The sequence below is a fragment of the Gopherus flavomarginatus genome, chromosome 8 (assembly GCF_025201925.1).
Source record: "Gopherus flavomarginatus isolate rGopFla2 chromosome 8, rGopFla2.mat.asm, whole genome shotgun sequence".
Classification (NCBI taxonomy): domain Eukaryota; kingdom Metazoa; phylum Chordata; order Testudines; family Testudinidae; genus Gopherus; species Gopherus flavomarginatus.
This window is the reverse complement of record NC_066624.1, coordinates 1301147-1320743: the sequence shown is the minus strand read 5'-3', so window position 1 is coordinate 1320743 and position 19597 is coordinate 1301147. Positions and strand designations below refer to the sequence as shown.

Below are 19597 nucleotides of genomic sequence, written 5' to 3'. Positions count from 1 at the left end.
CTGATACCCCAGGACTTTGGAGAGAGGGAGGCATGTGAAGGAGGGGCAGAGCAAAGAGCTGAACCAGGTTTCTGAGTTTTGTATAGGTCCGTGTGATGGGAGAGGGAGGAGGAGATGAGTAAATCCATGTCAGTGGGAGAGTGCAGAGTAAGGGAGATGAGACCCTTAAGACAGAGCCTTTAGCCCCACCAAAGGGCTTTACTCCGTGCACACGAATCAGTTCATCACCTGTGATGGAAGGAAACAGATGTTTAACAGCTGCACAGCAATGCAGCACAGCTGCTTGGAGCCATACATACCCTGTGTTCAACTGAACGTTCACAGGGAATTTGGAGTAACAGTAAAGAATGTAATTATCTGAGCCAGAGTGTAGCTGGGACATGGGTCTAGCACCGCTACTTCCCGTAGAAGTCTAATTTTGTCCTTAGAAGTCTCCAGTCCAAGTACTGATCAAACCCAAGACTGCTGTGCTGTGCGGAGGAGATAATAGTCCCTGTGTGGTGGCTGAACATCTTGGCGGTAGATCAAGGAGCCAGATAAGTTTAGGGCAGCTTGCAGGTAGAGTTGCAGGTAGAGTTGCAGAAGGCAGCATAAAGAAGGCATGGCACAGGCACCTCCTCAGATATATAGAGACGGAGTGGGAGAGCCAGACCCTGCTGCTTCTGCTCAGAGACGAGAGTTTTTTCTAACACATCCCAAAGGAGATGTGCTGCTGATGTGAAATGATTACAGCTCATCTTGTAGTCCAATTCCATGGCAAGACGTGTTTTAATAGCCTGTGAAACTGCCTCCTTATTTTCCCTGACTGTGCCCAGAATTGCCACTGGTGACACAGGCAGGACATCCAAGACACTATCAGCAGTACCTGAACAAGATGGGACCACCCACAGGTGCTAGATGCTCCTGTGTGAATATTGCCCTGGAAAGAGTTGGAAAGGTTAATGAGTCTGAGCAGTGGGACTTATGTAAATAGGCTGCAAAACTAGGCTTGAAAGACATGACACCTGCGAGGCTTTGAAATGTCACTTCCGGAGCCCTGTACAGATGTGATCAGAGCTCCAAGTAATGGGAACTGAAGTTACTGTTTCCAGCCCAAATCGATCATAGACTGAGCAGAGTGCAGAGAAGCACACAGGCCTCCGAGGGCACAGGAATCTGCTGGGTCCATTCTGTGCCATGATCACAGCTTCCTGTTCCAAAACCTGGTGGTGTCGCTTAGCGCCAGGAGCTCCTTGGGAGACACTGACAGGGGCACTGCATCAAGCAGTCTTCAAGTCTCTGCCTTTGATCTCCGCATTCACATCTGGGATCATTCCTCAATTTCCACATGGTCCTACTGTCACCAGCCTTTGCCAGCCCAGCTCCCGCCCAATTTAGAAAACAGCATTTTTGTTCGAAGTCAGGCCCCGGAGGGAGCGGTTCTGAAGCAGCCAGGTTCCCCAAGATGCCTGCTATTTTGTTACTCTATAGCCCTCCGCAGTGGTAATTTGAGGTAAGGGATTTTCTCTTTCTGGACGTCAGCCTCTTGGCTGATGGAATGTTTCCACGCTGTGGATGATTTGGATCATGCACCTGTTTTTCTCTCTTCTTTTTACTGAAGGCATCTTGCCTCATGGATGGTGGTGGTGCCATCCCTCTGAGACAGTGCAGTGACTGCATGGGAGTCAGTTGCAAAGTCCCCTGTGATGATCCTACAGGACTGATTGAGTGTGGCCATAATGGGGGCACTCAGCAATTGAGTAACACATGACAAGACTCATTTCACAGGTGTTTTGGGGTCAGCTCCTCATTTTGTATTGGCCACTTTCTGGAGCACACAATTCCTAGAGCTCACTTTCTTTTTCAACTTCTTGATGTGCTCTTGAATGTCAACGTTCCATCTAATGTGACTCCTAGGTACAGTGGATATTCCTAGTGTACCGTTCCATGATATCTAGAGTTTTTGCTTGGCCTGATGTGTTTCAGGTGGAAGGCACATACTTGGGTCTTGCTAGGGTTGGCATTCAGGAACTATGTGAGATAATATTTTCCAAATATACTCAGGGAACCAGTTAGAACGTGCTCAGTGTCTTCAAACCTTTCTGATTGGGTAGCGATGCAAAGATCATCTGCATAAATGAATCGTCACACATCAGGGAATTCTCATGAGTCTCCCTCCCCCAAGAAAAGAGGTGCACCCATTCTTATTTCCAGTGAGTGAGACATGGCAGCTCAGGGGATAGTGATGGAGCCTCCCAGGCACTGCCCGGGACATGTCTGAAAAGCCCTTACGTTAAAAGGAACTAGAGGTGTAGAAGGGAGTTTTACCCTCACTCCCTTGTCGCACCACGAGAAGGAGGAGCCAGCCACAGGGAATGAGCCATGAGCACTGCATCATCCCCACAGAGGAGATTTAAAGAAGGATGCCAAGCAAATGAAAATGAGGTTTTGCTTCTGTGAATCTGCAGCTCTGTTAGAGTAAATTACCCCCTGCTTCCTTTACGCTCCAGCATTGCTGGTACCAGGCAATCACAATCACTATCTGCTAGAGCAGTACTGAGTGGTGACAGCAGTCAGACCCTGCTCCTTTCCCTTCTACCATCACAGCCATTCTCCTCCTGTCCACCAGCACATGGGCTCGTGCCTCTCAACTTGCCATGGCCCAGACACTAGGCAGAACATGGTGACGAGGGTCTGAAACATGGCAGATAAGAAAATGAACCCAGAAGGAAATAGGAATGATGTGAAGTTTTCTTCCCCATGTAAATAACATTTACCACGGCCTCTGAATGCTCAGGATTCCGGGTTTCAGATTTTAGTAATTTTATTACCTTAAAACTGAGCTAATAAGGTGCTTCGGGATGCTGGAGAGTGTGTCTCTCTGGAAACACATGCTGTTCTTACTCCGGTCAAATCACAGAGCTGGGCAGCTCCTGCTGAACAATCCTGTGGCTACTTGGTTGCATCTTTTAGTAAATTTGTTTTGGCTGCATTCATATCCCTTTTGTGTTTGCTTTCCATGAACCTTGTGTTGAGCAACTTTATTGGCAAGAACGTCACAGAAACGGGGCATCTGAGAGAATAGTCACAGGGTGTGAATTTTTAACCTTGAACCCAGCGATTCATGTTCATCCAATCAGGGAACAGAATCAATAAAATGTGACCTGTGAATCCAATCAAAAATAACCAACACCTCTCCGATTTTGGATCTGAAGTATTTGCAGCAAGCTGCTTGCACACAATCTATGGGCTGTCAATAAAAAATAAAAAACAAAAAGTATGTAAACTGCTTGCAGGCCGTTTCTGAACAACAGCAACAACAGAGTCTAGGAACATAGGAATTGCCACTTTTAAATCGGACCTGAGGTCCATCTAGTCCAGTATTTTATCTCTGACAACAGCCAGCACAAGATGCTTAAGAGGAAAAGCATAGGAACCCCACAGTAACAGATGTGGGTAAACTGGTCCCCTCACAGGTCTCATTCTGGTCTCCAATAGTAAGATACTGGCTTAACCCTGAAGCTTGGAGTCTAGTATCCCTTCCACACTTTTTGTTATAATTAATGACAACTCTGGATATTCTTGTGATCCATATAAATGTCCAGTTGCTTTATGAATCTTACGAGGTAATTGGTCTCAATAACATCCTGTGGCCCTGAGTTCCACTGTCTAATTACACATTGTGTGAATAGGTATTTCTTTGTATCAGTTTTGAATTTACCCCCTTTTGGTTTAATTGACTGTCCCCTTGTTTTTTTATTAGGAGACAGGAAGAACAAAAATCTTCCAATCTTCCTTCTCTAGACTATTTATTATTTTATATGCTTCTGTCATGTCCCTCTTATTAGTCTCCTGGCTAGCTAAACAACTGCAGTCTTTCCAATCTATCCTTCTCTAACCCCTCCCATCCTTCCCCCCCTGCCCCTCTAATTCTGCTGTATCCTTCTGAGTGGGGTGACCAACACTGCACACGCTGTCCAGGTGAAGGAGTAACATTCAGTTTTATGTAATGGCATTATAATACTTTCTCCAGTCTCCATCCATTCCCTATGCTTCCTAACATCTCTTTTGACCAGCTAAATTAGTGGAATAAATTACTCTCTGAATTATTTACTCCACCATATTAACTAGTTTATGTTAGTAAACCATTTGGAAGGGTAAGGTGCAAGCTAAATGTTATGTATAAATCCACTTTATTTACCTCAATAATATCCTGCAGCAGTGAGTTCCAGGGGTTAGTTGTATGTGGCAGAACAAAACAAATTGCTTTTTTGTTGTTTGAAATGCACTGCCATTAAAGTCACAGAAGAGAGAACCAAGAGGACAAAGGAACTCTAGGCTTTGGATCAGGCCCAAAGAAAGAAGTGTTTGGCTTAATTTTAGGGAGGGGATTATGTTTGTGATTTTCAGCTTCAGAGCCACAGATATGGGGCCTGATTCTCAATAGTAAGATGCAGGGCTGGATTTACACCTTATGCGCCTCTAGGCACAACATCTTGAGCGCTCCCCTACACACAGTTTTGGAGAGGTAAGGCATCCCTAGAACACCGGCACCCCTAGGCACGGGCCTACTGTGCCTAATTGGAAATCCGGTCCTGTTAAGATGTTGCAGGGAAAGCTGGCACCTGTCTAAAGCAAGGGATGAATCTCTGTGAGCTGGCTGGGGGTGTAACACACTGTCTCTCTTTCCCCAGGTAAACGGCAGCGATGGCATGTTTAAATATGAGGAGATTGTCCTGGAAAGGGTAAGTGCGATGCTGGTGCTTTCCAAGGTGGTATCACTCTGAGCTCTGTGGGTCACCATGTGGGTTTGCTGATGCAGGAGAGCAGAGCACCAGCACAGGCTGATCACTCCCAGGTTGAAAAGCAGGATTTTCCTGTGCACCACAGGTCCCCGCCGGCAATCTCCCACCTGCTCACCCCGCTGGCCACCTGGCACATGCAGCACATAGGATGCATGGGGTCTCTCACACACGTCTGCTCACACACAAGTATGTGGAGTCTGTCTCTCACACACACAAGATGGAGAGTAGCTAGGGTCAGAAATCAGCAAACAGGCACATGAAGTCAGCCGTATCCTCTTCTGCCCTGTCAGCTCGTTGAGTGTCACTTCAAGGTATTAATCACGGGGATATTAAACAGCAGAAACAGGTTTTCTAGTAAACTGGGTTGGAACGGGGGGAATTTCTGCCTGGGCCTTCTCCTTGTCTCTCTGTGAGCTACTGATGAGGCAGGGCTGATGGCATATACTGTACAGACGAGAGCTAAAATTAGCTCCCACACAGGAGCTTGTACTAGGATGAGCTGGGACTTTCAGCAGAACGTGTATCTATCTCTGCTGCACATTAATTCCTTACATCCTCTGGGCGGGTGAGTCAGGCATTGCTACAGGTCCTGCGTGGGAGGGCAAGTACTCCGTCCTGGAGCCCGTGCCGCGGTGACTTTCCCTGTGACTCCAGATGAGCAGTGACATTGAAGAGAGAAGAGAGGCTGTCCTTGGGCAAGGCAGGAAGAGGGCTGGGCAGGCTCAAGGGGGACCGGTTTTCTCAGCTCGCTAGAGTGTCAAACAAAGGGCCAGAATCTGCTCTCAGACGTACAGGCAGCTCTGCTGAAGGCCATGGGATCTGCACACCAAGGCCAGAATGCTGAGCTCTATAGCATGGTTGTATGAAACCACCTCCTTCCTGCACCATGAGAGGCTCACCCCAGGCTCCAGGGCCAGCACCAGCATTTTTGCTGCCCCAAGCGGTGGCGGGGGGGGGAAAGCCGCTATTGGCGGCACTTGGGCGGCAGCTTTGCCGCCGCTTTATTCTTCAGCGGCAATTCGGTGGCGGGTCCTTCCCTCCTGGAGCCAGCCCTGCTAGGAGCATAGGGATAAGGGCGGAGCCCCCGCCTCCCCTGGCACACTGATAGGTTGCATGAGAGAAAGCAAGTGGCTTATTTTGACGGTGCTTTTGGCACTGAGGTGGCCAGGGTGCCAGCCTGTGCAGGTCTCTGCACCACAGACCAATGACAAAATGTTCTGATACTTCAGGATACCAGCTAATCCCCTTTCTTCCCACCACCGTTTGCCCAGGGGTCCCTGCGTTTTGCCCAGTTTTTACGGCATGGCATGGCCTGAGGGGATATACTGGCATTCCAATACCAGGTAAATCAGGAATGCATAGGACATCGCATCAGGACGTCACCACACAAAGTGGGAAGCCACTCCTGGCTCTGGGGTAAAGCTGGTGAAGGCCAGACAAGGCTCAAGCTGGCCAGGATAGCAGCAGTTTTTTGGCCATTATTTCATTTGTACATCAGCTACTGGCAACAGCAGCAATGTGGGTTTCAGCCCGTGGGCCCAGGCAGCCACAGTGAACTGTGTCTAGGCTTGGCAGGGGCTCACACCTCACTAGTGAGAGGATAGTGAGATTTTCTTGCAGGTGGGTATCCAGCTCACTCCAGGGTAAAGGGATACTTTCTGGTTATTCTCTTGTAGGGACCCTGACTTCCCTGCTCCACCGCTTCTCACGAGGGATGCGTACAGGGGCACACTAACATGAGCAGAGGGACACTAATTTGCACAAGTGCCAAGGCAAATCCCATTTTGAGTCCTCTGGAAACATAATCACCTTGGAGAACTTGTATTAGTCTCGTTAGCTTGTAGATCCAGCAAGGCCAGAGACTATTTTAGGGTTGACCACGGCAGCGATCAGTTTCCTGTGTTACAGAGCTACACCCCCATGATTCCACAGCAGAGGAAGACATACCTTGTAACTCTGCTTTTCTTGGCCTACCGCCGTCTCCCTCTTCTCCTCAACTTTCTATCTTGGTGGGTTGTACAGGGACAGAGTCTCCATCCACGTGCCCTTCCGCAGCGCTTTATGGCTCGGGAGCGAGCTGCGTGGATGTAGGTACTGGCACTTCCTATTACACTGGAATTAGGCTCCAAAGTGGAGCCACATTACAGTAAGTAGGACAGGTCTGCGGTGATTTCCCCCCTTCTCAGCCACTGCAGAAATCTCTGCCTGGGAACTCTCCATTGCACAAATCTAGGAAGCGCCTTTCTCACTGGCAGGAACGACAGACAAGCAGGCCCCTAAGAGCCCAGCGCAGTTTAGCCGCCCCTGGGGCACGCGAGCCCTCGCACAGATCAGCAGGTGTTAACACTCTGCATGCCATTTTTGTCAGGGTGTCAGTCTGGATGTAGCTATATGGCACACAAGAAACCCCCCCTTTTCCTGGGCTGACTGCTGCCCACTCTAGGCTGAGCTCAAAGCAGGGGGCAGACCCCCATGCATTGTGGAGCCTCTCCATAGCATTCAACACAGTTGTCCCTGGAAACATGCAGGGGCTAGCAGGGTTGCACTGAGATCAGGTTGCTTTTTCCTCTCCAACTGCACAGGAGGTCATGAAGGGCACCTGCTCCTACATCTCCTGAGCCCCCACCCATGGAGCCCCACAAGGATCCTTCTGTCTTTCCAACAGCTGTGAGAAGACACTTGAGGAGATTATGAACAGTGTGGACTGAGGTGCCAGCCACACAGAGGCAACAGCAGTTTTACATCTCCTTCGCACCAGAGAAATAACCCTACCTCCCAGGGCCTGGTGAGGTCAGCAGCTGGCTGAAGCTTAGTCCTGGAGGCACATGGGTGCTGCTGGTCGGGGGAGTGGGGTACATGGAGCTCTCTGCCTCTACAGTGTTATCCTCCAGTGAGCCATCCACCCACCCTCCCATCGTGAAGACAGTCCACAGCCACCTGGACCTGCACTGCAGCTGGAAACCCAGATAACCCAGGGTGTGACGAGCAGCCCTTGCCACCCGTAGTTAGCAAGAAGACTGCCCTGTTCTGCCAGATTTGACCCTAGCCCCAGGGCTCAACGTATTCCTGACCTCACATGCTGAGCGCTGTCATTCTAAGCTACTCTAGTACTAGTCTGGCTGCTTCAAAAGCTGCAGCCAGGTCAGAACACAGCAGGAGGTGAGTTGCTCTAGAGGTTCTAGAGAGCAAAAGGCAGATCCTGCCCTGGGGTTGCGCAGGATTTACTGAGTATTGCTCAGTCCTGTTCTCATGAAGTCCCTGACACAAGGCGGCATGAGCCCCTGTGGTGGGCGCTGCCACTCCAGCAATAGCCACAGTAGTTCTTCCCAAGCAGGAAGGACTGGGGCTCTCAAGGAGTTTGTTTAGTAAGATTAAAAATCTCTCTAAACAATGAGCCTGCAGCCTTTGGAGAGCCACAGCCCTTGTGCTCTCACCTGGAGCAGCCCTGGGGCAGGCTGGAGAGTTCTCGGCACTTGCCGTTGTCTAGGCTGCCAAAGGAAAGTGAACGGACTCTGATATGTTATCTGACCTAAGGTCTCAACTCACAGTATGGGTTGCCCCATCATAGTTAGACAATTAATGGGTCAAGTCCTAGGACAATGATCCTATATCTTAGTGCAACCTTCTCCTTTACTAGCACAACTTCCCTGGGGAATGGACTCAAGACAGCAATGAAGGAGGCTCCAGGGGCTAGTAAAGCTCTCTGCAGCTTTCCCAAGACTGACCATAAAGCTGCTGGAAGTCAGCCAAAAGGAGGGAGGGTAACCCCAGAGCAGGAGAAGCAGCTTTTATTATACTGGAACCAAAGGTTACCTGTCATGTGCCTGCTTGTCAGAGCCAGTTTCCAGCCCACAGAACAGCAACCAGGAGCCTTTCAGAGCACAGCAGGGAGGAACATTTCAACACCTCCTGCACTACCTTGACATCCTACAAATAATTGAAAATCATATGCAAATGCTATCGTATAGAATTCAGCTGCTCTTCCCCCACCATCTCTCTGCAAGCCAAGGGGAAAAGAGTGCCTTTTAAATTGGTCTAGAAAATCTACCATGTATGAAAGAGATTAACCATTTTCCAGGGTAACAGATTTTGCAGCTTCTATTCTCAGTGTAGGATGATACCCAAATGAACAAGAGGAATTTGTTCAGTTTTGGATTGATCTCTCTCAGGCGGATGGGCTAAGAAAAGCCAAATTTTATGAAAAATCTCAATTTTATAATCCACGAGACTACTAGATCACCTGTCGTTCATAGATTTCATACCTCAATCCAGCCAACTCATGTTGGATTCCTTCTAGCAGCAATCATTGCTTTTGGTTTTTCTCCAGCATCTTGTGTAGTTTTCAAACAGATTCTCTTTGTGAGCTTGGTCAAATCACTTTTTCTTGATGCCTCAGTTTCTTCATCTCGGAAATGGGGTAGTCATGGTATGGCTACTTACCTCAGGGCTGTTATGACACAATGCCTATATAGTGCTTTGAGCATGTAGAATCATAGAAGAATCATAGAATATCAGGGTTTGAAGAGACCTCAGGAGGTATCTAGTCCAACCCCCTGCTCAAAGCAGGACCAATCCCCAACTAAATCATCCCAGCCAGGGCTTTGTCAAGCCTGACTTTAAAAACCTGTAAGGAAGGAGATTCCACCACCTCCTTAGATAACCAATTCCAGTGCTTCACCACCCTCCTAGTGAAATAGGGTTTCCTGATATCCAACCTAGACCTCCCCCATTGCAACTTGAGACCATTGCTCTTTGTTCTGTCATCTGCCACCACTGAGAACAGCCGAGCTCCATCCTCTTTGGAACCCCCTTTCAGGTAGTTGAAAGCAGCTATCAAATCCGCCCTCACTCTTCTCTTCTGCAGACGAAACAAGCCATATGATGGGTTTGTTGTAATGTCAGAGAAGTGTTCACTGCGTGTCTGAAGAGCTGATACATGGGATGAACCCAGTTGTTCAGAGTGGGGAGAAGAAGGAGAGTCTCAGGACCCACATCATGAAAACCAAAGAGCAGCTGGTACAACTCACATGGAATCTCCAGGCTCTGGGGTTGTTTTCAAAACCTGGGCACTGTTCCACTTACATTCCTTGGCTTATTGGCATCCCCCAGCTAAGGATATATCTAGTCCTCTGAGTGTTCCTGTCCATCTCACCAGGTCTCTTCACAAGTGATTCTCCAAGCCCAGCTGTTTAAGGGGAGACCTCTAGCAGACAATGCCAGTGCTTGTCTGACATTGATGGGCTCCGTCTGAGGGGCTGAGCACACAATCACTGCATTGATCAGCCAAGTTCTCTAGGGTCCTGGGCCACAGAGGTGACCCAGAGCCCGAGGTCTCCCTTGTGAGAAAGTCATGAGGGGGGCGAGACAACAAGCTGTCGGCGTTTCTGTATGAGGAGACAAGGAGAAAATATGCTTTTCCAAGGCAGAACAGCAAACCAAGGTGGTCTTGTCCACTCCAACCCCATGTAGGAGAATGGAAACTTAATCCGAAGGCCTGTCACTAACCGAGGCTGCTGCAAGCAAGAACCGTGCTGCTGGGCTTGCGACACAGAGAGATGGGGTGTGGGCAGCAGATCCCTTAGGCACTAGGATATGGCAGGGAGGAGTGCAGCATAAGAACCCCAGCTGGACGTTCAGCACCACCCACATGGTTTCTCACCAAGAAAGGACAATGCCCAGGTCACTTGGTTTCAGTGTCAGAAAGGAGGACCCTGCAGAACGTGATTCTGCATTGTCCCTGTTCTTGCCCCAGGCCCATAACAGAGCTGTGTGTACACCTGGCCATTCCAGAGTTCTGTCATTCGTACTCCAACACAGAGACCGGGGGCCTGTTCTCCACCCATTCACACCAGCGTGCCTCAGGAATAACTCTGCCAAAGTCAGTAGTTAGACCCCAGTGTAAACTGGTGCATCTGAGAGAATCAGAATCCAAATACCACATTTCTGGAGTTTTTCGGGGAGCGCACACACTTTCCCCTGGGCTCTAGAGACCGACAGAGGGAGGTGGGGATGCCAGGGGAGGTCTCTGTGAGGTTTCTTCTCTAAAACCCTCCTTGCCTCACACTGGCTCTGTGCTGAGCCCCTGTGCAGATGTTCTCTCCTGGGAGGCACAGGAGATTCCCCGTGTCATCGGAGCAGACATGTTGGTACCAGCACAAGCCGTGGCTCTCTCCCCTGGCAGACATTGGGATCTCCTCCTTGGAAGCTGGCACTGGTGGTAGCTTTACCCCGGCTCAGGCTGTCAGCAGAGACGTGGCTCCTGGAAGGGAAAGCTCTGGCTCTTAGCGTCTCCCATTCTGCTGCTGCACCTTTTCAGCACGCCTTGCTAGAGTATCAGAGCACCTCAGGCCGCGTGGTGAGCCTCTGTAAACCACTTTCCTCTCAGCCTGCCTGAGAGCCAGGGAGACCCAGATGAACCCAGATTCTGCAAGCACTACTGTGCCATCCTGAGAGTTGCTGGTCTGAGCGGGTTTCACTGGCATGGCACCATCAAAGAGGGGAGGGTGGTGCCCTAATTCAGCCTCTGGCCCCGGGGGGTAACAAGTTCCCTCTTCAGAAAGGCTCCCTGTGTTCTGCTTTTCCCCAGGGTAACTCTGGCCTTGGCTTCAGCATTGCAGGGGGAATTGACAATCCCCATGTTCCTGATGACCCAGGGATTTTTATCACGAAAATCATCCCTGGTGGAGCTGCAGCTATGGATGGCCGCCTGGGGTGAGTACCTGAAAACTGCTGTCCTGGCCTGAGCACGATGCACTGGGGTCACTTGGCAGCAGCTCGTTATGACTTTAATGCTGCACAGGTCGGTGCTTTCCCAGGCCCAGCGGATAGGCAGACTTGAAGCCCAGGGTTAGTGCGCAGGGGTTTCCAGCAGTGCGGAACAGGCTCCCCTATGCAATGAGCTGGCGAGTCTCAGCTCTGTCAGAGAATTTGTTCACATGGCTTGGTACATTTGGCAGCTTCTCCTGACAGGAGACCCCTGCCAGGAGGAGCAGGGAGCCTAGGGTCAGGACCGGGGGCTCAGCAGCACTCTGTGGTGCTGTGGGCGAGCCCAGAGCTGGGATAGCCGGGAGCTGCAGGTTGAAACTGGGAGGCGTCGGCAGAGGTCTGTGTGTGTGGAGCTTTTGAGTAGCAGGGTGGTGCTGGCAGTACAAGGAGAGGGGCTGAATTCCTTGCAGGCAGAATGGGGTAATGGGCTGCAGTCGAGGGTGATTTGGGACAAGAGAATTTGGGGACTGCTTTCTTTGCCTATTCTCTTTATCTCCCCCTTTACCACCAATGAGTCATCAGACCCCCTGTCCCCGCTCTCTGTGTCAGGGATCTGCCATGCTTCCCTGTCCCCCAGCTGAGGCATCTCTCTCACCCCTCTGTCATGCTGAAGGATCCTTCCGGCAGGATCCCCCACTCACCGCAGGTGGCGCCTCCTCCTGGCCACTCTGAGGATTAGCTCTTTCCAGGTCCAAGGCCCCCTTCTGCTGCTCATTCCACATCCTGCAGCCGCTCTCTCCAGCAGGCTTAGGCAGTCTTCCCATTCACTGCCCCATGGTGCCACTTCCCCAGCGGAACCCGGGCCTGCCCTCTGCTCCGGATTCCAGCTCAGGGACCATCTGATCAGCAGTCAAGGTCTGCCTGAACCTTGCTGCCTTTTCCCTGAGACTTTCCTGCTCCTTCTGGCTCCCCCCACCAGGTCTGCCAGCCCTAACTCCCTCCTCCCGGGGAGTAACTGCAGACTGCTTCCCTGCAGCCCCTCTCTGCTATCAGCTCCCTGGCTTTCTAGAAGCCCCACCTGCTCCCACACAGGTGAGCTTCCCCTAATTAGGGCTTTCTTCTCAGCCTGATAGGTTAATTGGCCCACCTGTCTTCCATTAACCCCTTTGGAGCAAGTGTGGGGTGAACACCCCATCACAGGCCGCTCTCCATCCACCTCCTGCTCAGCGGCTGTGCTTGGCATGAGAGTGTCCGTACTGTAGTCCTGTCCACAAGCCCAGTGTCCTGATTCAGCATCTCTGGGGCTCAGTCGGATGGAAAGAGAGAGAACTGTGTTTTCAGTGGAGTTCCCGGGGGTCTGGATGGAGATCTGTAGCCTTGGCCAAGGTGTGGAGTGGTCAGAGGAGATTGGAGGTCAGTGGATGCAGGGGAACTCCCAGGAGATTCTTCAGAGATTTGAGGCAAGAGCTGTCTAAACACTGTGATGAGAGCATCCAGGGTCCAGCCAGTGATGAATGTGCTGCTTGCAGGGTGAACGACTGCGTCCTGCGGGTAAATGAAGTGGATGTCTCGGAGGTGGTGCACAGCAAGGCAGTGGAGGCGCTGAAGGAAGCAGGCCCGGTGGTTCGACTTGTGGTGCGTCGGAGGCAGCCCCCACCTGAGACTATCATGGAAGTTAACCTGATGAAAGGACCCAAAGGTGAAATCTCTTAAATGGCCGCAGTAGCCTAACCCAGCCCCTGTCACCTGGACAGAAATGGCCTTGGGGGCTGTGGGTCAGGACTGAGGGGCAGCAACAAGCTGTGTGGGGCCTGGGAAATCACAGTTCAGGATCTGTGCTGCACAGTTTTCCCTGCGCCAGTTGAACAGAAGTGTGGGTATAGCAGCACTTGGTAGTCAGAGCGTACTGGCCTCTCCATACGTCCCCGTTTGCTCAGGGACCAGAGCCCACCATCCTCTCCATCTGCTCCATGTGCTTAGCCAAGCCCAAGTAACAGGGCACCAACAGGAGGAGCGGCATGAAAGCCTGGATGGAGGCACCAAGGGGAGCGAGCCCATTGGCACTGTAAATGCCCCATGTCCCCTGGCAGGCGTTTTCCACTCACCATCTACTGACTCTTCAGTCTCCTCTCATTGCCTCTTGTGTTCCCTTCAGGACTAGGCTTCAGCATCGCAGGTGGAATCGGAAACCAGCACATCCCAGGAGACAACAGCATCTACATCACCAAGATCATTGAGGGAGGGGCTGCCCAGAAGGATGGCCGGCTGCAGATTGGGGACCGACTGCTGGCGGTGAGTGCACGCACCTTCCTCTGGGCTCTGGAGACGGACAGAGGGAGGCAGGGATGCCAGGGGATGTCTATGTGAGGTATCTGCTCTAAAGCCCTCTCTTCCTAGCACTGGCTCTTACTCCATATATAGCCTGGGTTTTCCATTGCTCCAAAGCCCCTTTCTCCCCACCAGAAGAGCACAAGCTCTCCTTCCCAAGGCCTGAGCGCCTGGGGTTACATCGGTGTGCCCCAGTGGGCAATGAGCAGGAGTTGTTCATTTGTACTCACTGATCATTAGATTGCCATAATGACAAAGTCCCACCAGCTGGATCCCCATCAGGGCAATGGAGAAGGGACAGGGGAGAGCTTGTCACAGAACAGACCTGTGGGTAGTGGCTGCTTTGCATCGCCAGGATGACACAGAGCAGCTGGTGAATGTGGCCTGCGGGATGTAGGATTGTTTCTGGTTGTTACTATCACTGTTTGCTGACAAGGTGAATGTCCTGGCAGGGCTGGGGCCAGGGGCCCTGAGCGAATTCCCAAACATGACATTAATGACGTGCCTGAGATTTGCTGTGCACCGAAGTCAGTGATCCCTACAGCTCCCTGTGGCGGGGAAGGGACCGCACTCCGGGCACTGAATGAACAAAGGGTAGCTGGAGAATGATCGTGTGCCTGTATTTTGGGATAGTGGCTGGGTGGGGCAGTGAGATGAGCAGCATGCAGACCCGGAGCAGGTACAACTGGCACTGTAAGGAAAACTTTCTGTGTCATGAAGATAAACAAATACCCAGTGTGTAAAAGAGGAACAAGGTAAGTAGCCCGACTTCTGTTAGAGGAAGGGACAAGCTGTGAAGCTTCACAGAGCTCTTCCTCAGGTCTGGAAAAGGCAACCAGCATGTCCAAACTAACCGCAAGGTGGGACAGATTGTTAAGCATAAGAGGCTCACACATGCTGTAGGAGACCACTTAAAGTGAAGTGCGCAACTAAGGGTTAGCGGGCAGAAGGGTGTGTTAAAATAGTTGTAATGAGCCATAACACCAGTGTCTCTGTTAAGACCATGGTTCTAAGTCCTGGGCTACACTAGCTAGGGGTTTTGAACTAAGACACGCAACTTCAGCTACACAAATAGCATAGCTGAAGTCGAAGTATCTTAGTTCGACTTACCTGGCCGTCCTCATGGTGGCGAGTCGACTGCCGCGATGCCCCCGTCAACTGCGCATAGTCCTCCTGGCATGGTGGAGTACGGGTGTCGATCCCCAATCCATCGAACACTACCAGGCGGTCCGGCGGGTAGTATAGACATACCCTTAGTGTCCAGCCGAGTTCTGAATGGAAGTTCCCAGCCTCGTCTCTAGAAGGTGTTGTGCAGGTTTCCTGTGAGGACGAGGACTGGGAGGTCAGATACCAAGTGATCCCTTTGAGAAGAGTGTTCACCCACAGGTGACAGGGTGTTTTTGTCTTATTTTTCTTGTGAGTTCATTCGGGAGTGCAGTGATTGTTGGGTTTCACCCACATAGTTGTCATTGGGGCGTTGAGCGCACTGGATGAGGTACAGCACACGTTGCGATAGGCTTGTGTAGGGCCCATGGATTCTGAAAGGTGCGTTGTGGGGGGTGTTGATCATTGTATCAGCAGGGATGTATCTGCAGTTTTGCATCTGTTGTTCTGGCAGGGTCTGGTGCTGCTTTGAGTTGGCGTCTCCTGGTCTGTGTAGAGCTTGCTTCTGATGATGAGCCGGGCGAGCCTGGGGGTTGTTTGGAGGCCAGAAAAGGGGATTTGGAAAAGACTTTTTTAAGGATGTGGTCCCCATCAAGTTTGAGTTGTAATTATTTGATGATATCCAAAAGAAAGGCTTAGGCAGTCCTAAGACAAGAACACCCTGTCACCTGTGGGTGAATACTTTCCTGAAAAGGGATCACTTGGTATCGATCCCCCAGCCCTCGTCCTCACGGGAAATCTGCACAACACCTTCTAGAGACAAGGCTGGGAACTTCCATTCAGAACTCGGCTGGACACTAAGAACCATGGTCTTAACAGAGAAACTGGTGTTATGGCTCATTACAACCATTTTAACACACCCTTCTGCCCGCTAACCCTTAATTGCCCACTTCACTTTAAGTGGTCTCCTACAGCATGTGTGAGCCTCTTATGCTTAACAATCTGTCCCACCTTGCGGTTAGCTTGGACATGCTGGTTGCCTTCTCCAGACCTGAGGAAGAGCTCTGTGAAGCTCGAAAGCTTGTCTCTCCCTCCAACGGAAGTCAGTCCCATAAGAGATACCTGGGACCAACGCGGCTGCAAAGAAGCAGTGTTTGAAAGGCCCGGTGAATGCCTGACCTTGCTGCATGCTGCCTGGGAAACAGACTCTAGCTGTTTCTGCAGCTGAGACGCAACCCAGCACATGCTATTGAAACACCACTTGGAGACATGTCGTATCCCACTTCACCGGGGATGTATTAATGAAACAAAGCCGGGATCATTTGAACCCAGCCCTTTCTCTCCTCCCCGACCTCTCATCTGCCTCTCATGCCTTTCCGTCTGTTTCCTCCGTCTCCCTCACCGCCAGGGCCTGTTCTCTCTCGCAGGTGAACAACACAAACCTGCAGGACGTGCGGCACGAGGAGGCAGTGGCCTCTCTGAAGAACAGCTCCGACATGGTGTACCTGAAAGTGGCCAAGCCTGGCAACGTCCACCTCAGCGACATGTACGCGCCCCCCGACTATGCCAGCAGTACGTACGCCAGCCTCAGCCTCAGCCCGGCTCCCAGGAGAACACAGCTGTGCCACCGCGCCAGCGGCCGCAGGGGAAGGCCACAAGAACCCTTCGGGAAGGATGTGGGGGGGAACAGCAGGGCCGAAGGGAGAGGGGCATGTGAGAATGTGAAAGGGAATGGGAGGGGCTTGGGGCACTGTAGAAAAATGTGCACTAGCAATGAGAGCACAGGGCTCTTCCACCCCGTTGTATACCAGAGCAGCCGGGCCCAGGACTTCTGCTCCTGATTTTATCTTTTCCTTCTCTGCAGCCTTCTCAGCCTTGGCCGATAACCACATAAGCCATAACGCCAGTCTGGGTTACCTCGGCAGTGTGGAAAACAAACCCACCTACCCAGCCCCTGCACAGGCGACCCCATCTAGGTACTCACCCATCCCTCGACATATGATTGGGGAGGAAGACTTCACCAGGTGAGCAAGGACCTGAGGGTAGAGACAGCTCAGAGAAAAAGCTCCGGGAGCTCTCCCCCTCCCTCCCTCTCTTCTTTTCCAAGGAATCTGTGGGTGGAGTGACAATATTTATTGACCCAGTGAATCCGTCCCCAGGCCTAGGGCCACAGGTGCTGAGCTTCCTTGCAGCAGGTGCCAGCACAAAACCCCTATTTCTCAGTGGGTTTAGCATTCTTTAAAAGTCCCTGGGGCAGATTCTGCTTCCTTGGGCCTGTGGAAATGCTGAGAGATAAGCACCAAGCTACAGAGATTGTTTCAGTGGCTCTGACCCCATTCTCCATGTCCCTCCCATTCCCCTTTGCCCCCTCTGTTTCTCTTTGAACTCTTTTGAGACTTAAGTGCTTCTATGTTTCTGATTCTTTGGCTTTCGTTTCCTTTGCTCATTAAAATCCTGTAAATGCAAATCACATTTACGGTGGAATCCCACACAGGCAATTCAGGCCGTTCCCCGGCTCAGAGCCCAGGGACGCTCCCCACCAGTGCACTGAAACCTCTGGAGATGATGCTGAGGACCTTCGGGATGATAGTGATGTAAAAATGTTGGCAGCCCAAGTACAACTCTTCACCCTGGGCCACGCATGCGTTTCTGCTCTGAGAGTCCTGGGTCTTCAGAGGGCTCCTCTGCCAACTGTTCATTTCAAACTGTTCATGCAGCAGGGATTCTGCTAATGCTCTGAGCTCTCCTGCTTCCTGCATGTCACTCTCAGGTTCCTCCTCATCATTAACATCATACACAGAGCAATTCAACTTGGTTCCAAATGGTGCCAGCTCTTGCCTCTCTCTTGGTGGAGCAGGGAGCAGAAATGGGTTTTGGGTGAGTTTGAAGTAGGAGGCAAAGCTCTTTGAGGCAGAGAAAGACAAAGGGATTTAGTCACTGTTACTGTGATTGGCTACTCTGTTTTCATCATACAGCTGGTGTTGGTTCAGGGTTAGAACTGACTTTAGTGTTTGGTAACAGCAGGGCTACAATTGGCTTTAGGGTTGGGGTGATGATGGCAGGGTTAGGACCAGCTTGGGGTGGGGGTCAGGAGGGATGGCAGGGTTAGGACCGGCTCGGGGTGGGAATCGGGGGGACGGGAAGGGTTAGGACTAGCTCGGGGTGGGGGTCATGGGGACAGGAAGGGTTAGGACTGGCTCGGGGTGGGAGTCAGGGGGATGGCAGGGTTAGGACCAGCTTGGGGGAACGGCAGGGCTCGGGGTGGGAATTGGGGGGACGGGAAGGGTTAGGACCGGCTCGGGGGGATGGGAAGGGTTAGGACCAGCTCGGGATGGGGGTCGTGGGGACGGGAAGGGTTAGGACTGGCTCGGGGTGGGAGTCAGGGGGACGGCAGGGTTAGGACCGGTTTGGGGGGACAGGAAGGGTTAGGACCAGCCTGGGGTGGGGGTCTGGGGGATGGGAAGGGTTAGGACCGGCTCGGGTTGGGGGGAAGGGAAGGGTTAGGACTAGCTCGGGGTGGGGGTCGTGGGGACAGGAAGGGTTAGGACTGGCTCAGGGTGGGAGTCGGGGGGATAGCAGGGTTAGGACTGGCTTGGGGGGACGGGAAGGGTTAGGACCAGCTCGGGGTGGAGGTCGGGGGGACGGGAAGGGTTAGGACCAGTTCGGGTTGGGGGGATGGGAAGGGTTAGGACCGCTCGGGGTGGGGATTGGGGGGGACGGGAAGGGTTAGGACAGGCTCGGGGTGGGAGTCGGGGGGACAGCAGGGTTAGGACCGGCTCGGGGTGGGAGTTGGGGGGACGGCAGGGTTAGGACCGGCTCGGGGTGGGAGTCGGGGGGACGGCAGGGTTAGGACCGGCTTGGGGGGATGAGAAGGGTTAGGACCAGCTCTGGGTGGGGGTCGGGGGGACGGGAAGGGTTAGGACTGGCTCGGGGTGGGGGTCGGGGGGAACGAGAAGGGTTAGGACAGGCTCGGGGTGGGAGTCGGGGGGATGGCAGGGTTAGAACCGGCTCGGGGGGATGGGAAGGGTTAGGACCAGCTCGGGATGGAGGTCAGGGGGACGGAAAGGGTTAGGACCAGCTTGGGGTGGGGGTCGGGGGGACGGGAAGGGTTAGGACCGGCTCGAGGTGGGAGTCGGGGGGATGGCAGGGTTAGAACCAGCTCGGGGGGATGGGAAGGGTTAGGACCAGCTCGGGATGGAGGTCAGGGGGACGGAAAGGGTTAGGACCAGCTTGGGGTGGGGGTCGGGGGGACGGGAAGGGTTAGGACCGGCTCGAGGTGGGAGTCGGGGGGATGGCAGGGTTAGAACCGGCTCGGGGGGACGGGAAGGGTTAGGACCAGCTCGGGATGGAGGTCGGGGGGACGGAAAGGGTTAGGACCAGCTCGGGATGGAGGTCGGGGGGACGGGAAGGGTTAGGACTGGCTCGGGGTGGGGTTGCCCAGCCTTGGAGCACGTTATTGGGTCCCAGATATAAATAATCAAGAACTGTAAATTGTCCTCGCGTGTCCGCTTCGTGTCACAGCCTGGTGCTGTTGCACTGTGGCAGCAGCATCACATCATGACATGCTGGTCTCCCAGCATCAGTGATTAGGGTGCTCCGCGTTGTGTGAAAGGCGATCCGAGGGCACACTGGGGTTGGACTGATGTGCGAGGTGAGGGTTGTGTTTCCTTGGCAAT

General features: G+C 52.3%; 1 protein-coding gene across 5 annotated transcripts in view; it reads left to right on the top strand.

The window, feature by feature from the left end:
* Positions 1–19597, top strand: part of DLG3 (discs large MAGUK scaffold protein 3) — a 185201-nt gene that overhangs the window by 92177 nt on the left and 73427 nt on the right. For 4 of the 5 annotated variants that reach the window (XM_050964919.1, XM_050964918.1, XM_050964921.1 and 1 more), the window contains 6 exons: positions 4674–4724; positions 11371–11495; positions 13019–13188; positions 13645–13781; positions 16349–16493; positions 16786–16945. In XM_050964919.1, coding sequence (XP_050820876.1) covers positions 4674–4724; positions 11371–11495; positions 13019–13188; positions 13645–13781; positions 16349–16493; positions 16786–16945 — 788 coding nt within the window. Of the gene's footprint in view, positions 1–4673; positions 4725–11370; positions 11496–13018; positions 13189–13644; positions 13782–16348; positions 16494–16785; positions 16946–19597 lie in introns of those variants that run through there. The other variant, XM_050964915.1, reaches the window with a different exon arrangement.